We start from the raw sequence: 27,104 nt of genomic DNA, 5'->3' as shown, positions 1-27,104 counted from the left end.
GGTCTCTGGACAGGGTAGGTGCCGGGGGTCTGGGTCTCTGGACAGGGGCAGGTAACAGGGGCCTGGGTCTCTGGACAGGTATAGGTGCCGGAGGGCCTGGGTCTGGGTAGGTGTCGGGGTTCAAGGCCTCTGGACAATGGCAGGAGAAGGGGAGCCTGGGTCTCTGCATAGGGGTAGGTGCCGGAGGGCCTCGGTCTCTGGACAGGTTTAGGTGCCGGGGGGCCTGTGCCCGGGTAGGTGCCGAGGTCCAGGGCCTCTGGACAAGGGCAGGTGCCGGGGGCCTGGGTCTCTGGACAGGGGTAGGTGCCAGGGGTCCTGGGTCTCTGGACAGGGGTAGGTGCCGGGGGACTGGGTCTCTGGACAGTGGTAGGTGCCGGGGGCCTGTGTCTCTGGACAGAGGTAAGTGCCGGGGGCCTGGGTCTCTGGACAGGGGTAGGTGCCGGGGGCCTGGGTCTCTGGACAGGGGTAGGTGCCGGGGATCCTGGGTCTCTGGAAAGGGGTAGGTGCCGGGATCCTGATTCTCTGGATGTGATAGGTGCCGGAGGCCTCGGTCTCTGGACAGGGGGAGATGCCGGGGGGCCTGGGTCTCTGAACATGGGTAGGTGCTGGGTGCCTAGGTCTCGGTTGGTGCCAGGGTCCAGGGCGTCTGGACAGGGGCAGGTGTCGAGGGGCTGTGTCTTTGGACAGGGGTAGGTCCCAGGGGGCCTGGGTCTCTGGAATGGGCAGATGCCGAGGGCCTGGGTGTCTGAGCGGGGGTAGGTTCCGGGGGGTCTGGGAGTCTGGACAGGGATAGGTACCGGGTTCCAGGGCCTCTGGACAAGGTAGGTGCCGGAGGCCTAGGTCTCTGGACAGGGGTAGGTGCCAGGGGTCCTGGGTCTCTGGACAGGGGTAGGTGCCGGGGTGCCTGGGCCTGGGTAGCTGCCGGGGTCCAGGGGATATGGACAGGGGAATGTGCCAGGGGGCCTGGGTCTCTGGACAGGGATAGGTGCCCGTGGCCTGGGTCTCTGGAAGGGACAGGTGCCGGGGTCCTGGGTCTTTGAACGGGGGTAGGTGCCAGGGTCCTGGGTCTCTCGACAGGGGTAGGTGCCAGGGATCCTGGGCTTCTCGACAGGGGTAGGTGCCAGGGATCCTGGGCTTCTGGATGGGGTAAGTGCGGGTGCCTGAGTCTCTGGGCAGGGGTAGGTGGCGGGGGGCCTGGGTCTCTGGACAGGTATAGGTGCCAGTGTCCAAGGCCTTCGGACAGGGGTAGGTGCCAGGGGCCTGGGTGTCTGGACAGTTGTAGGTGCCAGGGGTCCTGGGTCTCTGGACAGGTAAAGGTGCCGGGTGGCCGAAGCCTGGGTACGTGCCGGAGTCAGGGTCTCTGGACACGGGCTGGTGCTGAGGGGCATGGGTCTCTGGACAGGTGTAGGTGTCGGGGGGCCTGGGTCTCTGGAAGAGGCAGGTGACGGGGAACCTGGGACTCTGGACAGGTGCAGGTGACGGGGGCCTGGGTCTCTGGACAGGGATAGGTACCGGGGGCCTGGGCCTGGGTAGGTGCCGGGGTCCAGGGCCTCTGGACAGTGGCAGGTGGCGTGTGGCCTGGGTCTCTGGATAGCGTTAGGTGCCGGGGGGCCTAAGTCTCTGGACGGGGGTTGGTGCCCGGGGGCCTGGGTCTCTGGAAGGGGCAGGTGCCGGGGCATGGTTCTCTGAACGGGGGTAAGTGCCACGGGTCTTGGGTCTCTGGATGGGGTAGGTGCCGGGGTGCCTCGGTCTCTGGACAGGGGTAGGTGTTGCAGGACCTGGGCCTCTGGACAGGGATAGGTATTGGAGGACCTGGGTCTCTGGACAGGGGTAGGTGCAGGGTCTTCGGCCTCTGGACAGGGGCAGGTCCTGGGGGCCCTGGGTTTATTGACAGGGGCAGATGCGGGGGCGCCTAGGTCTCTGCACAGGAGTAGGTGCCGGGGGGCCTGGGTCTCTGGACAAGGGTCGGTCCCGGGGGAGCTGTGTCTCTGGAAGGGGCAGGTGCCAGGACATGGTTCTCTGAACGGGGGTAGGTGCCACGGGTCTTGGGTCTCTACACGGGGTAGGTGTCAGGGGGCCTGTGTCTCTGGACGGGGTAGATGCCGGGGGACTGGGTCTCTGGAGAGGGGTAGGTGCCGGGGGGCTGTGTCTCTGGACAGGGGTAGGTGCTGGGGGCCTGGGTCTGTGTACAGAGGTAGGTGCCAGGGGGCCTGGGTCTCTGGACAGGGAAAGGTGCCGGGGTCCAGGGCCTCCGGAAAGGTGCAGGTGCTCGGGGGCCTGGGTCTCTTGACAGGGGCAGATGCGGCGGGCGCCTAGGTCTCTGGACAGGGATAGGTGCCGGGGGGCCTGGGTCTCTGGACAGGGGTATGTGCCGGGGGCTGGGTCTCTGGACAGGGTTAGCTGCCGGTGTCCTGGGTCTCTGGACAGGGGTAGGTGCCGGGGGTCTGGGTCTCTGTACAGGGGTAGGTGCCAGGGGGCCTGGGTCTCTGGACCGGGCTAGGTGCCGGGGGGCCTGGGTCTCTGAACAGGGGTAGGTGCCGGGGGCCTGGGTCTGTGGTCAGTGGTAGGTGCCGGGGTCTAGGGCCTCTGGACAGGGCTAGGTGCCGGGGGGCCTGGGTCTCTGGATAGAGGTAGGTTCTGGGGGGCCTGTGCCTGGGTAGGTGCTGGGGTCCAGGTCCTCTGTACAGGGTAGGTGCTGTTGGCCTGGGTCTCTGGACAGGGGTAGGTGCCATGGGTCTTGTGTCTCTGGACGGGGTAGGTGCTGGGGGACCTGGGTCTCTTGAAGAGGCAGGTGCCGTGGGTCTGAGTGCCTCGACAGGGGTAGGTGCTAGGGGTCCTGGGTCTCTCAACAACGTTAGGTGCCGGGTTGCCTCGGTCTCTGGACAGGGGTAGGTGACGGGTTCTGGACAGGGGTAGGAGTTGGAGGACCTGGGCCTCTGGACAGGGATAGATATTGGGGGACCTGGGTCTCTGGACAGGGTAGGTGCCAGGGGCTTGGGTCTCTGGACAGGGTAGGTCCCGGGGGGGCTGTGTCTCTGGACAGGGGTAGGTGCTGGGGGCCTGGGTCTGTGGACGGGTTGGTGCCAGGGGGCCTGGGTCTCTGGACAGGGGCAGGTTCCAGGGTCCAGGGCCTCTGGAAAGGTGTAGGTGCCCGAGGGCCTGCGTCTCTTGACAGTGGAAGATGCGGGGGCGCCTAGGTCTCTAGACAGGGATAGGTGCCAGGTGGCTTGGGTCTCTGGACAGGGGTAGGTGTCGGGGTCCGCGGCCCCTGGACAGTGCTAGGTGCCGTGATCCTGCGTCTCTGAACGGTGGCAGGTTTCGGGGGCCTGGGTCTCTGGACAGGGGTAGGTGCCAGGGGGCCTGGGCCTGGGTAGGTGCCGTGATCCAGGGCCTCTGGAGAGGGGCAAGTCCTGGGGGGCCTGTGTTTATTGACAGGAGCAGATGCAGGGGCGCATGGGTTTCTAGACAGGAGTAGGTGCCGGGGGGCCTGGGTCTCCGGTCAGGGGTACGTGCCGGGGGCCTGGGTCTCTGGACAGGGGTATGTGCCGGGTGGCCTGCGACTCTGGACAGTGGCAGATGCCGGGATGCAGGGCCTCTGGAAAGATGCAGGTGCCGTGAGGCCTGAGTCTCTTGATGGGCAGATGCGGGGGTGCCTGGTTCTCTGGACAGGGATAGGTGCCAGGGGGCCTGGGGCTCTGGACAGGGGAAGTGTCGGGGGGCCTGGGTCTCTGGACAGGGGTAGGTGTCGGGGGTCCTGGGTCTCTGGACAGGTGTAGGTGCCGGGGGTCCTGGGTCTCTGGACAGGGGTAGGTGCCGGGGGGCCTGGGTCTCTGGACATGGGTACGTGCCGGGGGGCCTGGGTCTGTGGACAGGGGTAGGTGCGGGGGTCCAGGGCCTCTGGACAGGGCTAGGTGCCGGGGGGCCTGGGTCTCTGGACAGGGTACGTGCGGGGGGCCTGTGTCTGTGTAGGTGGTGTGGTCTAGGGCCTCTGGACATGGGCAGGTGCTAGGGGGCCTGGGTCTCTGGACAGTGGTAGGTGTCGTGGCGCCTGGGTCTCTGATCAGAGGTAGTTGCTGGGTGGCCTGGGTTTGGGTAGGTTCCTCGGTCCAGGGCCTCTGGACAGGGGCAGGTGCCGAAGGTTTAGGTCTCTGGACAGGGGCAGGTGCTGGGGGCCTGGGTATCTGGACAGTGGCAGGAGCCGGTGGGCCTTGTTCTCTGGATACGGGTAGGTGTTGCGGGCCTGGTTCTCTGCATAGGGTTAGGTGCTTGGGGCCTGGGTCTCTGGACAGGGGAAGGTTCCGAAGGGGCTGAATCTCTATACAGCGGTATGTGCCGGGGTGCCTGGGTCTCTGCACAGGTGAAGGGGCCAGGGGACCTGAGTCTCTGGACAGGGGCAGGTGCCGGGGTTCAGGGCATCTGGACAGCTGCAGGTGCCGGGGGGCATGGGTCTCTTGACAGGAGCAGATGTGGGGGTGCCTGGGTCTCTGGACAGAGGTAGCTGCCGGGGGCCTGGGTCTGTGGACAGGGGTAGGTGCAGGGGTCCAGGGCATCTGGACAGCTGCAGGTGCCGGGGGGCATGGGTCTCTTGACAGGAGCAGATGTGGGGGGGCCTGGGTCTGGGTCTCTGGACAGGGGTAGGTGCCGTAGGGCCTGGGTCTCTGGACAGGGGTAGCTGCCGGGGGCCTGGGTCTCTGGACAGGGGTAGGTGCCAGGGGTCCTGAGTCTCTGGAAAGGGGTAGGTGCCCGGGGGCCTGGGTCTGTGGACAGGGGTAGGTGCCGGGGTCCAGGGCCTCTGTATAGTGCTAGGTGCCGGGGGGCTTGGGTCTCTGGACAGGGGTAGGGGCCGGGGAGCCTGGGTCTCTGGACAGGTGCAGGTGCTGGGGTCCAGTGCCTCTGCCGGGGGCCTGGGTCTCTGGACAGGGGCAGGTCTTGGGTGTCCTCGGACTCTGAACAGGGGTAGGTGCGGGATCCTGGGCCTCTGGACAGGCGCAGGTGCCGGGGGGCCTGGGTCTCTGGACAGGGGCAGGTGCCGGGGGGCCTGGGTCTCCTACCCCTGTCCAGAGACCCAGGCCCCCCGGCACCTGCCCCTGTCCAGAGACCCAGGCCCCCCGGCAGCTACTCATGTCCAGAGACCCAGGGCCTCCGGCACCTGCCCCTGTCCAGAGACCCAGGCCCCGGCAGCTACCCCTGTCCAGACACCCAGGCCCCCCGGCACCTATACCTGTGCAGAGACCCAGGCCGCCCTGCAACTTGCCCTGTCCAGAGGTCCTGGACCCCGACACCTACTCAGGCTCAGGCCCCCTGGCACCTACCCCCGTCCAGAGACCCAGGACCCCAGGTACCGACCCCCGTCCAGAGACCCAGGACCCCGGCACCTACCCATTTCCAGAGACCCAGGACCCCTGCACTTACCCCTGTCCAGGGACCCAGGACCCCTGGCACCTGACCCTGTCCAGAGGCCCTGTACCCCGGCCCCACGACACCTGCCCCTGTCCAGAGGCCCTGGACCTCGGTACCTACCCAGGCTCAGGCCCGCGGCACCTACCCCCGTCCAGAGGCCCAGGCCCCATGGCACCTACCCCTTTCGAGAGACACAGGCCCCCCGCACCTACCATGTACAGTTACCCAGGTCCCCGGCATCTGCCCCTTCCAGAGACCCAGACCCCCGGCACATACCCCTGTCCAGAAACCCAGGCCCCCGGGCACCTAGCCCTGTCCAGAGGCCCTGGACACCGGCCCCTACACCTCTCCAGAGACCCAGGCCCCCCGGCACCTGCCCCTGTCCAGAGACCCAGGCCCTCTGGCACCTGCCGCTGACCAGAGGCCCTGGACCCCGGCACCTACCCCTGTCCAGACGCCCTGGACCCAGGCACTTACCAACTACCCCTGTCCAGATACCCAGGCTCCCCGGCACCTAACCCTGTCCAGAGACCCTGGTCCCCGGCAACTACCCCTGTCCAGAGACCCAGGCCCCCCAGGCACCTACCCCTGTCCAGAGACCCAGGCACCTACCTCTGTCCAGAGACCCAGGCCCCCGTCACCTACCCCTGTCCAGAGACCCAGTCCCCCGGCATCTACCCCGTCCAGACAACGAGGCCTCCGGGACCTACCCCTGTCCAGAGACCGAGGACCACGGCACCTAACCCTGTCCAGAGACCGAGAACCCCAGCACCTACTCCTGTCCAGAGACCCAGGCCCCCCGGCACCTGCCCTTGTCCAGAGACCCTGAACCCCAGCATCTGCCACTGTCCAGAGACCCAGGCCCACCGGCACCTAACCTGTCCAGACTCCCTGGACCCCCGGCACCTATACCTGTCCAGAGACCGAGGCCCCCCGGCACTTACCCCTGTCCAGATACCCAGGTCCCCCGGCACCCACCCCTGTCCGGAGACCCAGTCCCCCGGCACCTACCCCTGTCCAGATTCCCTGGATGCTGGCACCTACCCCCGTCCAGAGACACAGGCTCCTGGCACCCACCCCTGTCCGGAGACCCAGGCCCCCGGCACCTACCCCTGTCCAGATGCCCTGGATGCTGGCACCTACCCCCATCCAGAGACACAGGCTCCTGGCACCTGCCCCGTTCAGAGACCCAGGCCCCCTGCACTTGCCCCTGTGCAAAGACCCAGGGCTCCCGACACGTAATCCTGTCCAGAGACCCAGGCCCCCCTGCACCTGACCCTGTCCAGAGGCCCTGGACTCCGGTACATACCCAGGTCCAAGCCCCGGCACCTACCCCTATCCAGAGACCCACGCTCCCTGGCACCGACCCCTGTCCAGAGACCCAGGCTCCTGGCACCTACCCCATCCAGAGACCCAGGACGCCTGGTACCTACTCCCATTCAGACACCCAGGCTCCTGGCACCTGACTTCCAGAGACCCAGGCCCCACGGCACATACCCCCGTCCAGAGACCCAGGCCCACCTGCACCTACACCCGTCCAGAGACCCAGGACCCTGGCACCTACCTCCGTTCAGAGACCCAGACACCCAGCACCTGCCCCTGTCCAGAGACCCAGGCCCACTTGCACCTGCCCCTGTCCAGAGGCCCAGGACCCCGGCACCTGCCCTTGTTCAGAGGCCCTGGACCCCAGCACCTACCCAGGCCCAAGCCCCCCGGCACCTACCCTTGTCCAGAGACCCAGGCCGCCCGGCAACTTGCCCTGTCCAGAGGCCCTGGACCCCGGGACCTACCCAGGCCCAGGCCACCCGGCACTTACCCCTGTCCAGAGACCCAGGACCTCTGGCACCTAGCCCTGTTCAGAGACCCAGGCCCCCGGCACCTACCCTGTCCAGAGGCTCTGGACCCCGGCACCTACCCCCGTCCAGAGACCCAGGCCCCCACACCTTCCCCCGTTCAGAGACTGAGGCCCCCAGCACCTGGCCCTCCCAGACACCCAGGCACCCTGGCAACTATCCCGGTCCGGAGACCGAGGCACCCCGGCACCTACTCCAGTCCGGAGACACAGGCCCCCCGGCACCTGCCGCTGTCCAAAGGCCCTGGACCCCGGCACCTATCCAGGCTCAGGCCCCCTGCACCTACACCTGTCCAGAGATGCAGACGCCCCGGAACCCACCCCTGTCCAGAGACCCAGGCCCCCCGGCACCTACCCCCATCCAGAGACCCAGGCACCCCAGCACCTACCCCTGTCCAGAGACCCTGGCCCCCCGACACCTACCCTGTCCAGAGACCCAGGACCCCAGCACCTGTCCATGTCCAGAGACCCAGGACCCCGTAACCTAGCCCGTCCAGAGGCCCTCGACCCTGGCACCTACCCCCGTTCAGAGACCCAGGCCCCCGGAACCTACCCCTGTCCAGAGACCCAGGCCCCCCGGGCCCTGCCCCTGTGCAGAGTCCCTGGACCCCGGCACCTATCCAGGCCCAGGCCCCCCGGAGCCTACACCTGTCCAGAGACCTAGGCCCCCCGACACCTACCCCTGTCCAGAGACCGAGGCCCCCTGGCACCTGCCTCTGTCCAGAGGCCCTGGACCCCAGCACCTACCCACGCCTAGGCCGCCCGGCACCTACTCCAGTCCAGAGACCCAGGCCCCCCCGGCAGCTAGCCCTGTCCAGAGGCCCTGGACACTGGCACCTACCCCTGTCCACAACCAAGGCGCCCCGGCACCTACCCCGTCCAGAGACCCAGGCCCCCCCGCACCTGCCCCTGTCCAGAGGCCCTCTACCCCGGAACCTACCCAGACCCAGTCCCCCCGGCACCTACCCCTGTCCAGAGACCCAGGCCCCCTGGCACCTGCCCCTGTGCAGAGGTCCTGGTCCCCGGTGGCAACCCCTGTCCAGAGACCCATGCCCCCCGGCACCTATCCCTGTCCAGATACCCAGGCAGCTGGACTTACTGTTCAAGGCAGCTATCATGGCTTTCTTGCTGTTGGCTGCATGGTATCAGGTGACCTCTAGGGCATCTCGGCGGCTTATCTGGCCCAGGCTCAGCAGGTAGTCCAGCATGTCAGCATAGGGGCTCCAGGCCTCCGGCTCACAGCCTGGAAGGAATGCCAAGGAGCTGTTAGCATCTGTCCTCGCCCCAGCCCAAGATTCCTCTTTGTTCATCCCATGACCCTCCCTGTGACCAACACTCCATCTGGCAGAGGGACGGTGAGGCTCAGACTCACTGGTGCTGCAAGAGAGGGAAAGTGGATGGGCTTCTGGGACCCAGGGAGGCCTCAGTACCAACCTGGGGCAGTCAGGAAAGTGGGGTAGGTTCACAGAGAAGGGAACACTTAAGGAAGATCTTGAAGGTTGGGTATAAATTTCACAGAAAAGGAGGAATGGGTTATTCCAGACAGAAAGCAAACGCTTGGCTTCAGGAGAGCACAGTTGCCTAAAGGAAGAGCCATTGGCCTGGTAGAGATGGAACACAGAAGTGGAATGTGGGAAGGTTGGAAGAGGGGGCTGGATGCAGTGGTTCATGCGTGTAATCCCAGCACTTCAGGAAGCTGAGGCAGGTGAATCACCTGAGGTCAAGAGTTTGACACCCACTTGTCCTGATTCTTTGATAAGTGCTCCCTGCAGGCCATAATGACGCTCTCTGGGAAATGTCACCAACTCCAGGCCGGCCAGAGTCCCTCAGGCTCCCTGTAGCTGGGATCCCATGGGAGGCAGGAGCTCCCAGCAGAACCTAATTCTCCATCAGGCCTGGTCTGCTCTGCAGCCCCGGAATGTCCTCGACTGGAGATAACCCCTGAAGCCCCTCCTCCCTCCCCACCCTACTCCTCTTCCCCATACCCTCCTGGGATCTCAACAGGCTAACCAGAAAATCTGCCATCCCTAAAATGACCTTTGAGCACACTAAGAGGCAGCAAAGAATGTTGGACTGAGCCCAGACACCTGCCTGTCTCCTGGGGAGCTGGGTGACCCAGCCAGCCCTGGTGAGGCTGCAGATGTCTGGGCCCTAGAAAGGCCCCCGGGCTCCCACAGGACGGATGCGGACAGTGAGGCCAAGGAGGCCCTGCTGCCCTCGGGACTGTGTCTCCAGCCTGCAGTTTTCCGTGGTTCTCTGGGTCCCATCTGTGGAGGGGCAGGAGAGCCCACTCTGGATCCTGAGGCGCCGAGCTTGAGGGACCCCAGAGCTCCCTCCAGGCCGCTTCCTTGGCAGATTTTGAAGCTGAGGTCCAGAGGAAGCAGGGGCAGATTCCGGACGCTCCCTAGGCAAAGGGAGCTGATCTCGGGGCTGTGGTCACAAGGCTCCACTCCTGCCACCTCAATGGCTCTAGAGCCAGGGAGGATGAGAGACAGGAGGCCTTTAGTTCACCCCTGGGGCTGGGCAGAGTGTCAGCCTGTGCCGCAACCCTAGGCGGTTCTGGCCAGGCCAAGCCGCGGCCCCTTTAAGAGAGGGTGGTGCTTCAGCTTGAGGGGAGGGACGCTGCCGGCGTGCGTGCCCTACGGAAGCCGAGACTGCGCTTCCTGCGAGGATCCGGCAGGAGCAGCGGGGCGGTCCGAGGGCAAAGAAGCGGTGGCGCGGCCGGAGGGAGAAGCAGCAGCGGCCCGGCTGGAGAGATGAAGCGGAGGCGCGGCCGGAGGGAGAAGAGGCGGCGGCCCGGTCCGAGGGAGAAGAGGCGGCGGCGCGGCCGCAGAAGTTTCTTCGGAGAAGCCGTGGCGGCTTCCACGTGATAGTGGAGGAGGAGGCAGGTCTCTGCGGTAAGTGGCGGGGACTCGTACACCACCGGGAACCCTCCAGGCCATCCTGCTCCTTCTCTGCGGTTCCCTGCTTTCCAGTCCTTTTTTTTTTTTCCTTTTTTTTTTGAGACAGAGTTTTGCTCTTGTTACCCAGGCTGGAGTGCAATGGCACGATCTCGGCTCACTGCAACCTCCCCCTCTTGGGTTCAGGCAATTCTCCTGCCTCGGCCTCCAGAGTAGCTGGGATTACAGGCATGCACCTCCGTGCCCAGCTAATTCTTTGGTATTTTTAGTAGAGACAGGGTTTCACCATGTTGACCAGGTTGGTCTCGATCTCTTGACCTCGTGATCCACCCGCCTCGGCCTCCCAAAGTGCTGGGATTACAGGTGTGAGCCACTGTGCCTGGCCTCCCGTCCTGACTTCTTTGTGGGCATTTGGGCCCCAGTCATCCGTGTGGGGGCGGTTGTGGGTTCCTGGCCGTGGCAGCGTCCGCAACCCTGCCGAGGAGGCTATGCCTGTGTCTGACCTGCATCCAGCATCTAGGAGTGCACAGGCCCTGAGCCATGGTGAAGCCCGGGATCTGGGTCCCTCCGAGCCCCATGGTCCTCTGAACTGGGGTATCCTAATTTTCGTTTCCACCTACAGTGTATGAGTCCCCCTTTTCTAAAACCACACCCGCATTTCTACTTTTTTTAAGAGACTGAGTCTGGTTCTGTCGCTTAGGCTGGAGTGCAGTGCCACAATCTCCGTTCACTGCAACCTTCACCTTCTGTGTTCAGGCAATTCTCCTGTCTCAGCCTCCTGAGTAGCTGGGACTACAGACACCCACCATGATGATGCCAGGCTAATATTTGTATTTTTAGTAGAGATGGGGTTTCACCATATTGGTCAGTCTGGTTTCAGACTCCTGACCTCAGGTAATCCGCCCAACTAGGCCTCCCAAAGTGCTGGGATTACAGGCGTGAGCCACCTTGCCTGGCAAATTGCAGTTTCCTAATGAATTGTTCATTTTGAGGACCTTATCTCTTATCTGTTGTTTGATTTTACGTCTGCAGAATTGTCTGGTCAGGTTCTAGATTGGATTCTTCTGCTTCTTTGTGTAGTGTTTTTTGTGTACATGTTTGTCTCACCGTTTCAGACTCTTCTGGGTACGTGGGCCCACCTGCTCCCAATGGGCTTAGAGGAGAAGGAGGATGCCCGCGGCCCATGCTGGAGGCGGGAGCCTGCACTGTTCCCGACGGGGAGTGGGTTAGGGCACTCACTATTCAGGGTTGCAGTGCCTGCAGTGGGGGGTGGTTTGGGTGCCATATAGGGGCATCACTGCCTGTGGTGGGTGTCTGGTGGGGGACTCTATCTGTGGTTACACTGCCCATTGCAGGGAGTTGGTTGGGGCGCTATCCCGGGCTGTGCTGCCCATGGCAGGGGGGTGATCTGCAGGTGCCATCGAGTGCTGCGGTGTCTAAGGCAGGGGCAGGTTAGGGGCTGCCATCACGTGCTACACTGCCAGTGGTGGGATCTGGGGTGTTGGCACTATCCTGGGGCTACACTGCAGTGGCAGCGGGATAGGGGCTCTGTCGGAAGCTGCACTGCCATTGGCAGGCGATGGAGGTTTCAGTGACAGCTGTGGTCTCTGAGAGAGGTGTGGTCCTCCTCTCCCCGGACTCTAAACTCTAAAGGGCCATCTCCCACTGCATGGCGGGCAGGATTTTCACGTGTCTCTGAAAATCCTGATCACAGCAGGGCACCCAGACCCATCATTGTTCCAAGGCCTGAGCCCTCACATTCTGTGTTGCAGAGACTGCCAGGGATACCCAGGCATGCAGTAGCAGACACCATGGGGTGATAGGTCCCTGTGGGTGGAGGTCTCAGGAATGGGAACTAGCACTTTGGTGAAGAGGGCTGGCTGGGGCTGAGGTTCTGCTGCTCCTGCTTCCTGAGCACAGCCTGGGTGGTCCCAGTGGTTCCTGTGGAGCGGGAAGCCCAGACACCATGGTGTCTCCAGTCTCCACTCCCTAGCCAGTTTGGGACAAAAAGAGCTGCCATGGACTTTGGAGGGTGGGTGTGAGTGCCTTGACTGAGACTACCCCATGGCACCCAGTGGCCTGCAAATCTAATGCTACCACTGTCTGTGTCCCGTTCTAGGCTTTTCTGGCTTTGCCCACCCGGCTGCTCCATACCAGGAGAAGGAAGAGCCGTGTGCTTCATGCTGGAGGCTGGAGCCTGTGGCATCATGGCTCACCTCGCTGTGGTGGGTGGCAGCGACGGAGACTGCAGAGCGTCAGAGAGGTAGGAAGTGGCTGGCTGCCACTAGGGCAGGGACGGGTGCAGAGGTGGCCAGGTGGCAGCCTCTGAGGTGGCCTCGGTCCCCGGGTCCCCCGCTGCTGGTTACAGCGGCCAGAGCTGGGGTTGCCACCTCTTCTGCCGCAGCTTGTGCAGGTGGCAGCTGCTGTTGAGTCCACGGCAGAGGGTGGGAGTGCAGGTCCCAGACCTGAGTGAGGCTTGAGGTTCGTGGAATACCCTCCTCCCACCCTAGGATCCGCTCCTCTGTGGCGGCTCCCTGAGTGATGGGCCACGGGTCTGTACACTGTGCAGCCACTGGAATGGGGCTGAGCGCCACTTCCTGCCCTCCTGCAGCTGTGGCTTCACCGCCTCCTTATGGCCACGGTGGCGTCTGGCCTCTGGTTCTGTGCTGCTGGTCGCCGTGTGCGGCTGCACAGAGTCACCAGCCTCTTGGAGCTCCAGGACAGCTGTGGAGGCCAGGATGGCAGCAAGGGAGCCAAGTGCCATGTGCTCTGCAAGCTTCTTTCTGGATGCTGTGCCCACTTGGTCAGACGGTCAAGATGAGGAGGGCAGCCCAGTTTAGTCCAGTCACAGATGAAGCTGCTGAGGCTCTGTGGCTCTGTGCCTGCCTGGCACAAGATATGGACTTGTGGGCCCCAGGACTGAGTGGGCCCCTGTGCTCTGGGCTGTCCAAGCATGAGCCTAGAGCATGCTGGATCGAGAGCTGACTCCCAACAACCTGAGCTTTGTGTGGAGCAGGTGAGGGAGTGCCCCCGCCACCTTTCTCCCCATGTGGGTGGTGCAGAGCCTGCAAACCTCACTCCTGGCATGGGCCAAAAAGAATGGGCCCTTTGCCTAGTGCACTAGGTGACCTTCAGGCTGTCTGGAACCAGCCCTTACAGCCTCTGCTCTGGGATCAGCTGCCCAGAGGCCTGCACATAGCATGGGTTAGCAGCAGTGGCAACCCTGGACACTGGCCCCAGTAGCGTGGAACCCAGGACCTGACACTGCCATGGTCAGCCTGCAGGTGCGGGAGGGAAGGAGGCGCTCAGTCACAACTCCCCAGAACCTACCCCCGTCCAGAGGCCCTGGACCCCGGCACCTACCCCCGTTCAGAGACCCAGGCCCCTGGCACCTGCCCCTGTCCAGAGACCCTGGACCCCGGCACCTACCCCCGTCCAGAGACCCAGGACACCCGGCACCTACCCCTATCCAGAGACCCAGGCCCCCCAACACCTACCCCCATCCAGAGACCCAGGCCCACCGGCACCTGCCCCTTCCAGAGACCCAGGCCCCCCGGCATCTACCCCTGTCCAGAGACCCAGGCCCCCTGGCCAGGCCTGGTGGCTCATGCCTGCAATTCCAGCGCTTTGCGGGGCCAAGGCAGGTAGATCACCAGGTCAGGAGTTTGAGACCAGCGTGGCCAAGATGGTGAAACCCTGTCTCTACTAAAAATACAAAAATTAGCCAGGGGCGGTGGCAGGCACCTGTGATCCCAGTTCCTTGGGAGGCTGAGGCAGGAGAATTCCTCGAACTGGGGAGGTGGAGGTTTCGGTGAGTCGACATCGTGCCACTCCACTCTAGCCTGGGCGACAGAGCAAGACTCTGCCTTAAAAAAAAAAAAGAAAGAAAATGCATTCCCTGTTTGAGGTTGCAATGAGCTACCATCTTGCCACTGCACTCCAACCTGGGTGACAGAGTGAGACCTTGTCTATTAAAAAAAGAAAGAGCATTTCCTTCTTGCCTCCCTGACACAGGCACATACTGTAACACCCTAAACACACATACACACATACATCCACACACACACGAACCTCACACAGGCCACGCAGAATGAGTCCTGAGAAGCCAGGAGTTTCCTCAGAGTTTCTGAGAAGCGACCAGGGACAGAGGGCCAGGGACCAGACCGAGGCAGCGACTCAGGCAGCCCACCCAACCATGGAGGATGACAAGCACTCATGTGGGCTGGGGGCAAGTATGGGCGCCCTCCCAGGGGCGCTCTCAGGGCTCCGAGGGGAGCAGACTGAAGGGGTGGGAGTGGGACTCCTTGCTGGTGGTGGTGAAGCTGCAAGACAGGGAACAGAGTCAGGGCGGAGGTCAGGGAGAGGCCTGAGCGACACAGCGGGGAACGGCCATGAGGGATTGGCCACAGTGGGGAATCCACAGCCCAACAATGGGGCTGGCTCCCCAAGCCTAGGATGGGACCCCCATCCTGTCCCCCACTCTCAAGTCTGAAGGGCTTCTCCCAGAGCTGGAAGGTTCCTGGGATTCCCTCTGTCAGAGCCCCCTTCCCACTCGATTGGACCAGGGCCTTCCGTTTTTCTCTCCCCACACTGCCCACCCTGCGTGGGAAAGGTGAGTGAGAACCAAATTCTGGGCCCAGCTGGCAGAGATGGGCTAGGTCATTTCCAGCTATATTCTGCCCTGGGTCTTGTGTCCCTGCCCTGTTCCCTTTGCTCCCCCTGGGCCAGCCCCTCTGCTTGCTCCACCATGAATGGCTCCCACTCTGCACTCTGTTCTGAAGCTGGCCTCCTAAAAGGACTAAGGGATGGGGACAGAGAAAGGATGGATCAGAGACAGGACAGAGACTGAGACAACGTCAGACAGTGCTGCAGTCAGCAGCAACCCATAAAGAGAAGTAGAGAGCAGAAACAGAGAAACAGGCTGGAGGGGAAAGGCTGGAGAGAAGGAAGGAGGTAAAGGAGAGGACCCACATAGGGACAGTAGGGACAACCGGGAGCTAGGGCTTGGTGCCCTCAAGGCGCAGCAGGGGCCCTCTCACCTTTCCCAGAAGCTGCAGGTGTTGGGATCACTGGGGTTGAGAGTTCCAGCCAGCCCCAGGCCCAGGGCCTGCAGAAGGAAAGGGCGCAGAGGCGGTGACATTGCAGAGGCCTGCCCCAGGGCCGGCACAGAGCGGGCAGGGGTGCTGCAGTGAGCAGCCTGGAGGACCTGTCTGCAGAGATCTGAGCCGTGGGCCTGCAGAAGAGACCAGACTGCAGCCCCATGTCCTGTGGTCCCTTGCTCTGGGCTCCAGTTCCCCACCTCACTCCTGGACCGCAGTCACTTCCATGCCTCTGGTCTTTGCTCATGAATTACCCTCACGTTTCATTCACCTGGAGTTCTCATCTTTCAAGGTCTAACCCAGGTGCCGCCCCTTTCTCCTCCTCTTCCTGACCCTCAATGGCAGACAACCCCACTCATTGCTTCTGGGGGTCCCAGAACCATTCACCCTCCCCTTCCCAATGTTCCAGTGCCTGCTCCCTGGCCATGACTTCCAGAGGCTGGGACCCAGTGCCTTTCATCTCTGAATCCCCAGCCCCCATCCAGGCCCTTCCCAGGGCACTTTGATATTTGTACCAAGGTGTGAGACCAGAAGCAGTGAGGGGAAGTAATGAGGAATGCAGCCTTGGGCTCAGTCAGAGGAAGAACTTTCCAAGTCAGAGCAGCTCAGGAATGGAATTGGCTACCTCAGGTGGTGAGCTCCCCATCACTGGATGTATGCAGGCAGAAGCCAAAACCAGCCTGATGCAATACTGTCAGGGGTTTCCTGTTCTATGTGGTGGGAATGGGGCTAGGTCTAGGTGACCTCCCAACCAGTGGTGTCTTGGAGCCAGCTCATGCAGGCTCAAAGAGCCAATGGTACACATCTCTTCCTAGAAATGTGTTCAGTGACATCACATGAGTAGCTTGGAATCCGGCATGGGGGTTATTTACACCAGAGAAACTAGCAAACACTACAACCCAAGGCCAGTCCCTGCCTCCCGCAGTCAGTAGTGACACCTCAGCCAGCACACTACACCCAGCTCTAGGGGCCATCGCCTGAGGAGGTCTTCAACCTGGTGACCCTGCATTTAAGGAAAAGCTCCCACCTCCCTCACTTGCTGTCAGCCATTTGGAAATGGGGTCCTCTCCATGCCCACCACCCCTGGCTCCCAGGACTTCATACAGCTCTGCTCCCTCAGCTCCTGAGCTCAGGAGAGGCTGAGCTCCCACAGCGGCCGGCTTCAGGCTCTGTGTTCTGTTTCCAAAACTCGCTCTGGCTCCCTGCTCTACACTCCCCGAGGCGCCCACATCTGCTTATAATTTTTCTGAGAAGAGAGAAAGGTCACGGTTGCTGGCCCGTTATTCTCCTGAGTATGTCTGGAATGCTGGCCCCACCCCACACCACACACTCACACACTCCCAGGGCCCCCACAGCCCCTCTCAGCCCCAAGGAAGGCAGCCCCTCCTTCCCTCCAGGTCTAGGCTCCTAACTTAACTCCATCTCAATGTCATGCTCTTCCTCCATCTTTAACCTGCCAGCAGCCTTTCATCCAGGAGGCTGGCCCACCCTTCCTCCCAGTGCCAACGTCTACCCACCCCTCCAGTGCAGCCCAGCCACCATACCCCATCGTGCCCCCCTCCAGTGCAGCCCAGCCACCATACCCCATCACGCCCCCCCTCCAGTGCAGCCCAGCCACCATACCCCATCGCTCCCCTCTCCAGTGCAGCCCAACCACCATACCCCATCGCGCCCCACTCCAGTGCAGCCCAGCCACCATACCCCATCGCGCCCCCCTCCAGTGCAGCCCAGCCACCATACCCCATCGCGCCCCCCTCCAGTGCAGCCCAGCCACCATACCCCATCGCGCCCCCCTCCAGTGCAGCCCAGCCACCATACCCCATCGCGCCCCTCTCCAGTGCAGCCCAGCCACCATACCCCATCACGCCTGCCTCCGGCTGAATCTCAGCCTCTAGCCTCTTCTGTGCTTCCTCCCATCCATCCACAGTCCCCAAGTAACTCACCAGGTGAGACCTGCCCACAGCTCAGCCCTGGGGCCTGGGGCCAGGGGGCCAGGGGGCCAGGGGGCCAGGGAATGTCGGCGGGGGATCCCAGCATTCGGGATATGAAGCCTGCAAACAGGAAACAGAGCCTGACTAGGATAAGGGACAGCAGGCAGCATGACAGGGGTGGCTTCGTCCTCCCACCATCCCGAATGCAGTGGGGAGCATAGGAAACGGCCGTGACCAGAAGCCTCTTTCTGGCGGCTTGTCTCTAGAGCGGACACTGCGGCCCCCTCTGCAGGGGAGAGGCCAGGGTCAGGAGTGCCCTAGATACACTCCCCAGAGTGTTCCAGCGCTCCACTCACATCACCCATACACGTCCCCAGTCCTGGAGTCATCCCTTCTCCCAGCGTCCTCAAACCGTCCCCTCCCACCCTGCCCTGCTCCAGCCATCTTCCCAGGCCCAGTGCCCACTCCAGGGCTCGCTCTGCCTGGCTCCAGCTAACCTTCTCCCCACCTCTCCCTCCTCGTGGTTGGCAGCCAAGGCCGTGGGCAGGACCCTGAGCCCTCCCTCCACCCGTCTCTGCCTCATCTCTCCACCTCCACGTTCCCCTCTTCCCGGACCCTCAGCTCTGGCCCTGGCCTGGGGCCCCTGTGCTCGGACTGGACCGCAGCTCAGTCCGTCTGATGCCAGGCTGATCACCCTTGTCCCTGGGTGAGCCTCATCTCCTGAGCCACCCAGGGACTCCCCAGGCATCCGCCTGCCCTGGACCTGTTCCCAGAGCCGATGGGGTGGTGTGGACGACCCCTGCTGCAGGAAGGACTTGGGTTAAGGCCCAAGGAGGAGGTGCCGTGTAGCTTGAGCAGTTGTGGGGACTAGAAAAGGTCCTTCCCCCATTCCTGTCACCCCCAACCACCCAAGTGCTGCCCCTGTCACCTCCTCCCAGACAACTTCTAAGGGATACAGTTCACCTGGGGGGCTTTCAGATGGACTGGAGGAGGAAGAGGAGCATAAGGAGGGGCTGGCTCTAATCCCCGCCCCCTTCTGGCTGGCTGGGAGGTTAGCTGGCTAGAGGGGTGGGTAGGTTCTGTTTTCCCAAACGTCCTCAGGGTAGGGCCTGAGTGTGGAGGAGGCATCAGCTGGTCAGCCCAGGGGCTGGAAGCCAGGGTGGGGTCAGGGGAGACCAGTGGGTGGCCCAGGGAGGGGACAGATCGGTGGACATCCTGGCCAGAAGAGGAAGGGTTTGGCCTAACCATTCTTTGCCCCTGAGAAGGGAACACAAGTCAGACCAGGAACCCAGAGCCTCCAGGCTTGTTCCCATCTGAGCCTTTGTCCCTGAGGGGCTGGGGCACCTGAACCGGCCCGTGCTCCCCAAACCCCTTCCAGCCACAGCAGCACTGCGCCCCAACACTGCACATACCCCTCGAGCGGGTGAAATCAGACTACTCCTGGGCCCCTGATCTGCCCTGGGGGCCCACAGTGCACTCACTGCCTGGGGGACCCTGGAGCACCTCCCCGGCAGGCTTGCTGCTTCTCACACAGCGCCCCCTCCTGTTAGTAACTAGGAGTATGTGCATGACCTTGGTGAGTGATATCTGGGCAGGAGCAAGGGCAGGAGCCAGTTTGCAGCAGATCCAAGTGAGAACCGGAGGTGAGGAAATGGTGATGGACACAGGCTAGTCAGTTCTTTCATGAAGTTTCAGCAGAAAGGAAAAACAAATGTAGCTCCTGGTCCTGTCAGTAGGACTTTAATTTTTTTCAAGGTAGGAATGTGTTATCTAGAGGTGCTCAACCTTTAGAATCCTTTAGAATCAGTTGGAGAACTTGTTAAAATATAGGTCTGTGGGCCCCATCCCAAATGTTCTAACTCTGTGTGTTTGAGCTCAGGTTGGGGCCTGAGGATCTGCAACTTCCTCAAATGATGTAACTTCCCAGAATGATGCCAGTGCTGGCATTCCGTTTCCATAGTCACTGTCTTGTTGACATCTACAATCCCAACTGACTCTTCAGAGCTCTTGTTCACTGTCTATTTCAAAACTTGTTAGTGGCTCTACTCTGCTGTGAATTGCTTCAGTGGATTGTGAATACCTTGGAGCAGACTGGTTGTTTTGTAAGATTAATGTAAGCTCCCCATCTGGGAAACCTTGCTTAGCCCATTTCTGCTTACCTCTGACATAGATGCAAATAAATCCCGTCTACTAGAGATCGCTAAGGATGGTGGGTTTACAGGATGTTTTTGTGATTTCAAAATTAAAGTCCAGAAGAGTCATACACTAGATAAATGTCAAAGCTTATAGTAAATGTCAAAATCAAATATACATAATGTTAATAATTCAGTTTTGGGTTAAGAGAGAGAAAACATTTCCTCAAACTGATCCCAGGTTCTGAATTTTCCAGTGGGAAGGATCCTTGGGGAGGACAGTCAAGCGCAGGGACCAAGATTAGGAGTGAGCCCCTACTGCGTCAGGCACTGGGGATGCCCAGCAAGACCCTCTCTGCTTTCACAGACCATCCAGCTTTGCCTGTACAGCATTTTTCAGTTGGGTATTTGAGCTGCGGGAAGGATAGATATTGGCAGCTGTGGAAAACATCAAACGGTGCTTCCACGGGCATCAGGCATTATCCTTCCTGTTAGATGCTGTGGCAAATGGCCTAGCTGAAGACAGATGACCGTTCCCCGACTTCAGTGGGGAGGTTCTAAAAGGTTTTAAGTGGCAAAATGACGTGAGTAAATTTGCCTGTTAGTAAGGTCATGACTGTGTTGTGGCCAGGTGCCTCCCCTGGGTCACTCTTGGCTCTGTTGTGGTTTTTCTTTTGAACCAACCATCTCTTGGGTCTTGTCTGGTTTATGTCATGTTTTGTTTTCCTTTCTCTTTCTTCCTCCTGTCCTGCATCGCTATCTCCTGGGCCCCGCGCTCTCTTCCTCCTTGATGTCCTTCTCTCTCTGATCCAAAGGTCAGCCAGTAAAAAGCAGTCTCACCTGTCCAGGTAAGAGGGGTGCCACTGTCAGAGGGGACAAAGACCCCCTCCTTTATAAGATACTTGTACCCTCTCATGGTTCCAAACTTAAAAAGTACCAAAGAATATCACGAAAGCCTGCAGTTCCATTCCTGTGCCCTAGCCACCCACTTTCTCTCCTTAGAGACTGTCATGTTATATGTTTCCTTTGTATTTTTCCAGAGATATTTTAGACATTTTTGCATATGTAAATAAATGTTTAAACACATATAAACACATAATTGTATTCTCCCTTTTACTCACTTTTTTTAACTGTCAAAAAAAATTGTACATTTTGTTTATTTCACTCAGTAACATATCATGGAGATCATTCTCTATCGTGTATAAAGAGCCTCTTCATTCTTTTCTGTGACTGAGTTCTGTGTCATTGTATTACTGTAATTTATTTAACCAGTCACTCATTGTGAACATTTAGATTATTTCCAGTGTTTTGTCATCACTCACAGTGCTTCCACGAGTAGCCTTCTGCTTAGTCATTTGCTCTAGGTAGGATAGGAATCGCCCCTTTCTGAGGGGCAGCAACTGTTGATTCAGGAACTTGCAACTTGGACACTTTTCCAAAAAGGAGTGCCACAGCAATGACTGAAATTTCTTCTATTCCGTGGAGGGTCCTAGTTAAAGGAGGTCAAGCAGAGAAACCTTTGGTGATCTGTACCATTTGGAGGTTTGGGGTCTTTCACAGTTTCTAAGCAAGGTGCGTACGGTGGCTGAGGGAACGGAGCTGAATATGGGGTTGGAATACTACCACCAAACAGACCACATTCCTGTTCCCCCATGGTACCCAAAGGATAAATGGAATTTTCAGAGGCTTGGGCCATTGCTCTACCCTCTTTTCTAGAAAGTGTGCAAGTTGCCAGTTACCCAGCGGGCTTGTGCTCATGCCCACTTACCCTCCTGGAGATCACTGTTACAGAGAGGTGGAACTTTGAGGGACAAAGAGGTGAAGCTAAATGGGGAGCTTGTCCCTGCTGCGCTCATGCAGGCCTCTGTACGTGTTTGACCCACCTCGTCCTTCCCTCCAGTCTCCCCCTCCTGTGCAAATATCGCCTAACACTAACTGGCTGTTTTTTTCCTGTCTTTTCCTTGCATTCATTTTCTCTGCTGCTCCGTTCTGTTCCATCAGCCCGATTGCAGCCTGGTAAGACCCAACAAGCTTGTGTACGTGTGCACATCCCCTTCTTGCTATTCTCTCTTTGTCGCCTGACTCCAGGAAGGGTTATTTCCCTTCACAGCTTGCTGGGTATTAAAGAGATCATGCTTGCCCTGCCAGTCCAGGATGCCAGATAGGTGGTGTTGCCAGTGATGTACACATGGCTAATGTCCTGCCAGATTGGGTTACAGGGTGGGTGGGTGGGTCTCTCATTATCCAAGACCCAGGGCCCCTTTCGACAGAGCCTTCATCTACTACAAGGATGGTCCCTCCCTGCCCAGCTCACTGACGTGCTTTTCTTACTCCTTCTCCAGGTTAAGAAGCCTGTCTCCTCTGGGAGATTCTGCACCTGAGTGCAGGTCCCCTTCCCACCATCGCCAGCCCTCGGATGCCTCTGAAACAACAGGTAACCTCCTTGGGCATTAACACACAGACACAGCCAGGCATGGTGGCACATGCCTATCTTCCCAGCTACTTGGGAGGCTGATGGGAGGATCACTTGAGCCCAAGAGCTCTGGGCTGTAGTGTGCTATGCCAGTCAGGTGTCTGTACTAAATTCACCATCAGTATGATGACCTTCCAGGAGTAGGGGACTATGAGGTTGCCTAAGGAGACATGAACTGGCCCAGGTCAGAAACGGAGCAGGTCAAAACACCTACGCCAATCAGGAGTGGGATCACGCCTATGAATAGCCACTGTACTCCAGACTGGGCAACATAGTGATACTCCATCTGTTTAAAAAAAATCACATGGCCGGTCATGGTGGCTCACACCTATGATCCCAGCACTTTGGGAGGCCAAGGCAGGCAGATCACTTGAGATCAGGAGACCAGCCTGGCCAACATGGTGAAACCCTGTCTCTACTAAAAACACAAAACTTAGCCAGGCGTGGTAGCACCTGCCTGTAGTCCCAGCTACTCAGGAGGCTGAGGCAGGAGAACTGCTTGAACCCAGGAGCAGAGGTTGCAGTGAGCCGAGATCACGCCACTGCACTCCAGCCTGGTGACAGAGCAAGACTCTGTCTCAAAAAAAAAAAAAAAAAAAGCACATGAATGCAGAGGTATACACTCATACAAACAGACCTGTGTACTCCAAATGTAAAGCAACTTAGTTTTTATGTTAAGCACATGATGTGTACTAGGTAACTAGCTATTGTATTAATGGTTTTTATAGAAATTCCCTCCATACACCAACTGTAGAAGCTAGGTTTTATTATCTTTATTTTGCAAATGAGGAAGCTGAGGCACAGAGGTTAAGAAGTATGTGCAAGTTTACAAGCTTATTGGGGACAGAATCAGGACCTGAAACCAGTTCTGTTTTAACCCTAGAACCCACACTTTAATCGGTACACGATACAATCACACAAACCATACATAGAACCTACACTTTAATCAGTACACGATACAATCACACATACCATACATAGAACCCACACTTTAATCAGTACACAATACAATCACACATACCATACATAGAACCCACACTTCAATCAGTACACGATACAATCACACATACCATACATAGAACCCACACTTTAATCAGTACACGATACAATCACACATACCATACATATGCACAGTGTCTACTATACACTCACAGGAATGGAGACATCTGATAGTCAGAGCCTCTGTTTCTTTTTGTTTTCTTAACTCTGTATTTAAAAAAAAGGGGGGGATACAAGTCAAGGAGTAGAGGAAAGGCTTCCTAAAGAAAAAAGCCTGCTTTGAAGTGCAAAATACAGAGCCCACTCAGCAGAGGGAGGGATCAGAAGAGAACAAAAACAAGTAGAGGCCAGTGCAGTGGCTCCCGCCTGTAATCCCAGCACTTTGGGAGGCCAAGGTGGGAGGATCACTTGGGCTCATGCGTTTGAGACCAGCCTGGGCAACACAGCAAAACCCTGTCTCTACCAAAAATACAAAAAATTAGCCAGGCATGGTGGCACGCACCTGTGATCTCAACACAGTTAGAACTGATCTCTACAAAAAAAAAAAAAAATTTTTATTAGCCAGGTGAGGTGGCACGCACCTGTAGTCCCATAGCTACTTGGGAGGATTACTTGAGCCCAGAAGATGGAGTCTGCAATGAGCTGAGATCACGCCTCTGCACTCCAGCTTGGGCTACAAGGCAAGACTCTGTCTATTAAAAAAAAAGGAAGGCAGAAGCTGTAAATGTCTTTTTTTTTTTTTTTTTTTTTAAGAAATGAAAGTTATCATCTTTAATGATGTGAACCCCCAGAATATCTTTTTGAGCCTACATGACATGTATCCTTTTTTTTTGTCGTGTATCCTTCCCTGGATTTGCCAGGAGACCATTCCTAAGTCACCTTGCATGAGTTATCCAGCTCTCTAAGAAGAGTCAAGCATTGCTGTACCACCTGCTGCATTCATTAGATGTCACTTGACGTGTAACTTCTAGGCTCACTTGGGCTTCAATCCTGGGAGGCTCCTTACTGGTAACATTAGTCTGCAGGAGGACGGCTAGACTTGGCCCTGCCACTTCTTTGACCAGTCTCACCCAGACACACCAAAAGGCAAGACATGTACGTGAGAGACAAGCATTTTAGCACCTCAGAGAAGGGTAGTTTCTTATTTGGAATACAAAGTATACAAGTCTTGCCAACCCCCGAAGGAGGCATGTCTACAGGTAGTTTCTATAGGTAGACATGTCTACCTAGTTTCTACAGGTAGTTTCTTATTTGGAATACAAACTATACAGGTTTTGCACCTGCCCCTTTCCAAAGGCCCTGGACCCCGGCACCTACTCCTGTCCAGAGACCCAGGCCCCCCAGCACCTACCCCTGTCCAGAGACCCAGGCCCCCGGCACCTACCCCATCCAGAGACCCAGGACCCCTGACACCTACCCCTGTCCAGACACCCAGGCCTCCGGTACATACCCCTGTCCAGAGGCCCTGGACCCCGGCACCTATCCCTGTCCAGAGACCCAGGCCCTCCAGCACCTGCTCCTGTACAGAAGGTCTGGATCCCGTCACATACACAGGCCCAGGCCCCCCCGCACCTACTCCTGTCCAGAGACCCAGGCCCCCTGGGACCTACCCCTGTCCAGAGACCCAGGCCCCCAGCACCTACCCCTGTCCAGAGACACAGGCCCCCTGGCACCTACCCCTGTCCAGAGAACCAGGCCCCCAGCACCTACCCCTGTCCAGAGACACAGGCCCCCTGGCACCTACCCCTGTCCAGAGACCCAGGCCCACTGGCACCTATCCCTGTCCAGAGGCCCTGGACCCCGGCACCTACGCCCGTTCAGAGGCCCAGGACACCAGCCCCCGGCACCTGCCCCCGTCCAGACGCGCTGGACCCCGGGACCTACCCAGGCCCAGGCACCCCGGCACCTACACCCGTCCAGAGACCCAGGAACCCTGGAACCTATCCCTGTCCAGAGACCCAGGCCCCTGCCACCTACCCTATCCAGAGGACCTGGATCCCGGCACCTACTCCTGTCCAGAGACCCAGGACCCATGGCACCTATCCCCGTTCAGAGACACAGGCCCCTGGCACCTGCCCCTCCCAGAGACCCAGGCCCCCCGGCACCTACCCCTGTCCAGAGACCCAGGCCCACTGGCACCTATCCAGTCCAGAGACCCAGGCCCCCCGGCACCTACCCCTGTCCACAGACGCAGGCCCACTGGCACCTATCCAGTCCAGAGACCCAGGACCCCCGGCACCTACCCCTATCCGGAGACCCAGGCCCCCGGCACCTGCCAGTGTCCAGAGACTCAGGACCCCTGGGACCTACCCCTGTCCAGGACCCCGCACCCACCCCTGTTCAGAGACACAGGTCCCCCAACACCTACCCCTGTCCAGAGGCCCAGAACCCCAAGACCTACCCCTGTCCAGGACCCCACACCTACCCTGTCTAGAGACCCAGCCCCGCCCCCCCGACACCTACTCCTATCCAGACGCCCAGGCCCCCGGCACCTACCCCTGTTCAGAGGCCCTGGACCTCGGCACCGATCCCTGTCCAGAGACCCAGGCCCCCTGGCATCTAACCCCGTTCAGAGACCCAGGCCTCCAGCACCTGCCCCTGTCCCGAGACCCAGGCCCCCCGAAACCTGCCCCGGTCCAGAGGCCCTGGATCCCGGCACCTACCCCCGTTCGGACACCCAGGCCCCCGGCATCTACCCCTGTCCAGAAACACAGGACCCCCAGCACCTACCCCTGTTCAGAGGACCAGGACCCCGGAACCTTCCCTGTCCAGAGACCCAGGACCCCGGTACCTACCCCTGTCCAGAGACACAGGCCCCTGGCACCTGCCCCTGTCCAGAGGCCCAGGACCCTGGCATCTACGCCGGCCCAGGGCGCCCGGCACCTACCCCTGTCCAGAGACCCAGGACCCATGGCACCTACCCCTGTCCAGAGACCCAGGCTCCCCAGCACCTACCCCCGTTCAGAGACCCAGGCCCCCGGCACCTGCCCCTGTCCAGAGACCCAGGCTACCCGGTACCTACCCCTGTCCAGAGACCCAGGCCCCCCAGCACCTAGCCCTGTCCAGGGGCCCTGGACCCCGGCACCGGCCCCTGTCCAGAGACCCAGGCCCCCCGGCACCTACCCCTGTGCAGAGACCCAGGCCCCCAGCTCCTGCCCCTTCCAAAGGCCCTGGAAACCAGCACCTACCCCTGTCCAGAGACCCAGGCCCCCCATCACCTACCCCATTTCAGAGACCCAGGCCTCCGGCAACTGCCTCTTTCAGAGATGCAGGCACCTCAGCACCTTCCCCTGTCCAGAGAACCTGGCTCCCCACCACCTGCCCATTTCCAGAAGCCCTGGACCCCGGCACCTACCCAGACCCAGGCCCCCGAGCACCTACCCCTGTCCACAGACCCAAGTCCCCCGGCACCTACCCCTGTCCGGAGACCTAGGCCCACTGCACCTACCCCTGTCCAGAGAACCAGGACCCTGGAACCTACCCCTGTCCAGAGACCCAGGAACACTGTCACTGACCACTCACCAGAGACCCAGGCCGTTGGCACCTATCCCTGTCCAGAGACTCAAGCCCCCCGGCACCGGCCCCTGTCCAGAGACCCAGGCCCCCAACACCTGCCCCCGTCCAGACACCCAGGATGCTGGCATCTGGCCCCGTCCAGACGCCCTGAACCCCGGCACCCACGCAGGCCCAGGCACCCCGACACCTACCCCTGTCCAGAGACCCAGGATCCTGGAATCTACCTATGTTCAGAGACCCAGGCCCCCGGCACCTACCCTGTCCAGAGGCCCTTGACCCCGGCACCTAACGCTGTCCAGCAACCCAGGCCCCGCAGCACCTACCACCGTCGAGAGACCCAGGCCCCCAACACGTACTCCCGTCTAGAAACAGAGGCCCCCGGTACCTACCCCTGTCCAGAGACCCAGGCCCCCGGCACCTACCCTGTCCAGAGACCCAGGCTCCTGGCACTTACCCTTTCAAGAGACCCAGGACCCCTGGCACCTACCCCTTTCCAGAGGCCCAGGACCCCGCACCTACCCCTGTCCACAGTCCCAAGTCACACAACACCTACCCCTGTCGAGGACCCCGCACCTAACCCTGTCCAGAGACCCAGGACACCGGCACCTTCCCTTGTCCAGACACCCAGGCGCACTGGCAACTACCCCCGTTCAGCGACTCAGGCCCACGACACCTGCCCATGACCAGAGACCCAGACCCCCAGCACATGTCCCTGTCCAGAGGCCCTGGACCCCGGCACCTACCCCTGTCCAGAGATCCAGGACCCCGGCACTTATCCCTGTCCAGAGACCCCGGGCCCCCA

General features: G+C 60.0%; 1 protein-coding gene and 1 pseudogene across 1 annotated transcript in view; one reads left to right on the top strand and one right to left on the bottom strand.

Moving 5' to 3' along the window:
- Positions 1–27,104, bottom strand: part of LOC105705718 (NUT family member 2F-like) — a 181,078-nt pseudogene that overhangs the window by 21,576 nt on the left and 132,398 nt on the right.
- Positions 12,320–27,104, top strand: part of LOC135278082 (rho guanine nucleotide exchange factor 11-like) — a 58,349-nt gene continuing 43,564 nt past the window's right edge. The window contains 2 exon segments of the mRNA XM_064384747.1: positions 12,320–12,415; positions 21,657–21,748. Of these exon segments, the coding sequence (XP_064240817.1) occupies positions 12,333–12,415; positions 21,657–21,748 (175 nt within the window). The 5' untranslated portion in view covers positions 12,320–12,332.

Source organism: Aotus nancymaae, unplaced genomic scaffold (genome assembly GCF_030222135.1).
Source record: "Aotus nancymaae isolate 86718 unplaced genomic scaffold, 86718_ANA_hifiasm-v0.15.2.pri h1tg000036l, whole genome shotgun sequence".
NCBI lineage: Eukaryota > Metazoa > Chordata > Mammalia > Primates > Aotidae > Aotus > Aotus nancymaae.
The sequence above is the reverse complement of the archived record's forward strand: the minus strand, read 5'-3'. Positions and strand labels throughout refer to the sequence as shown.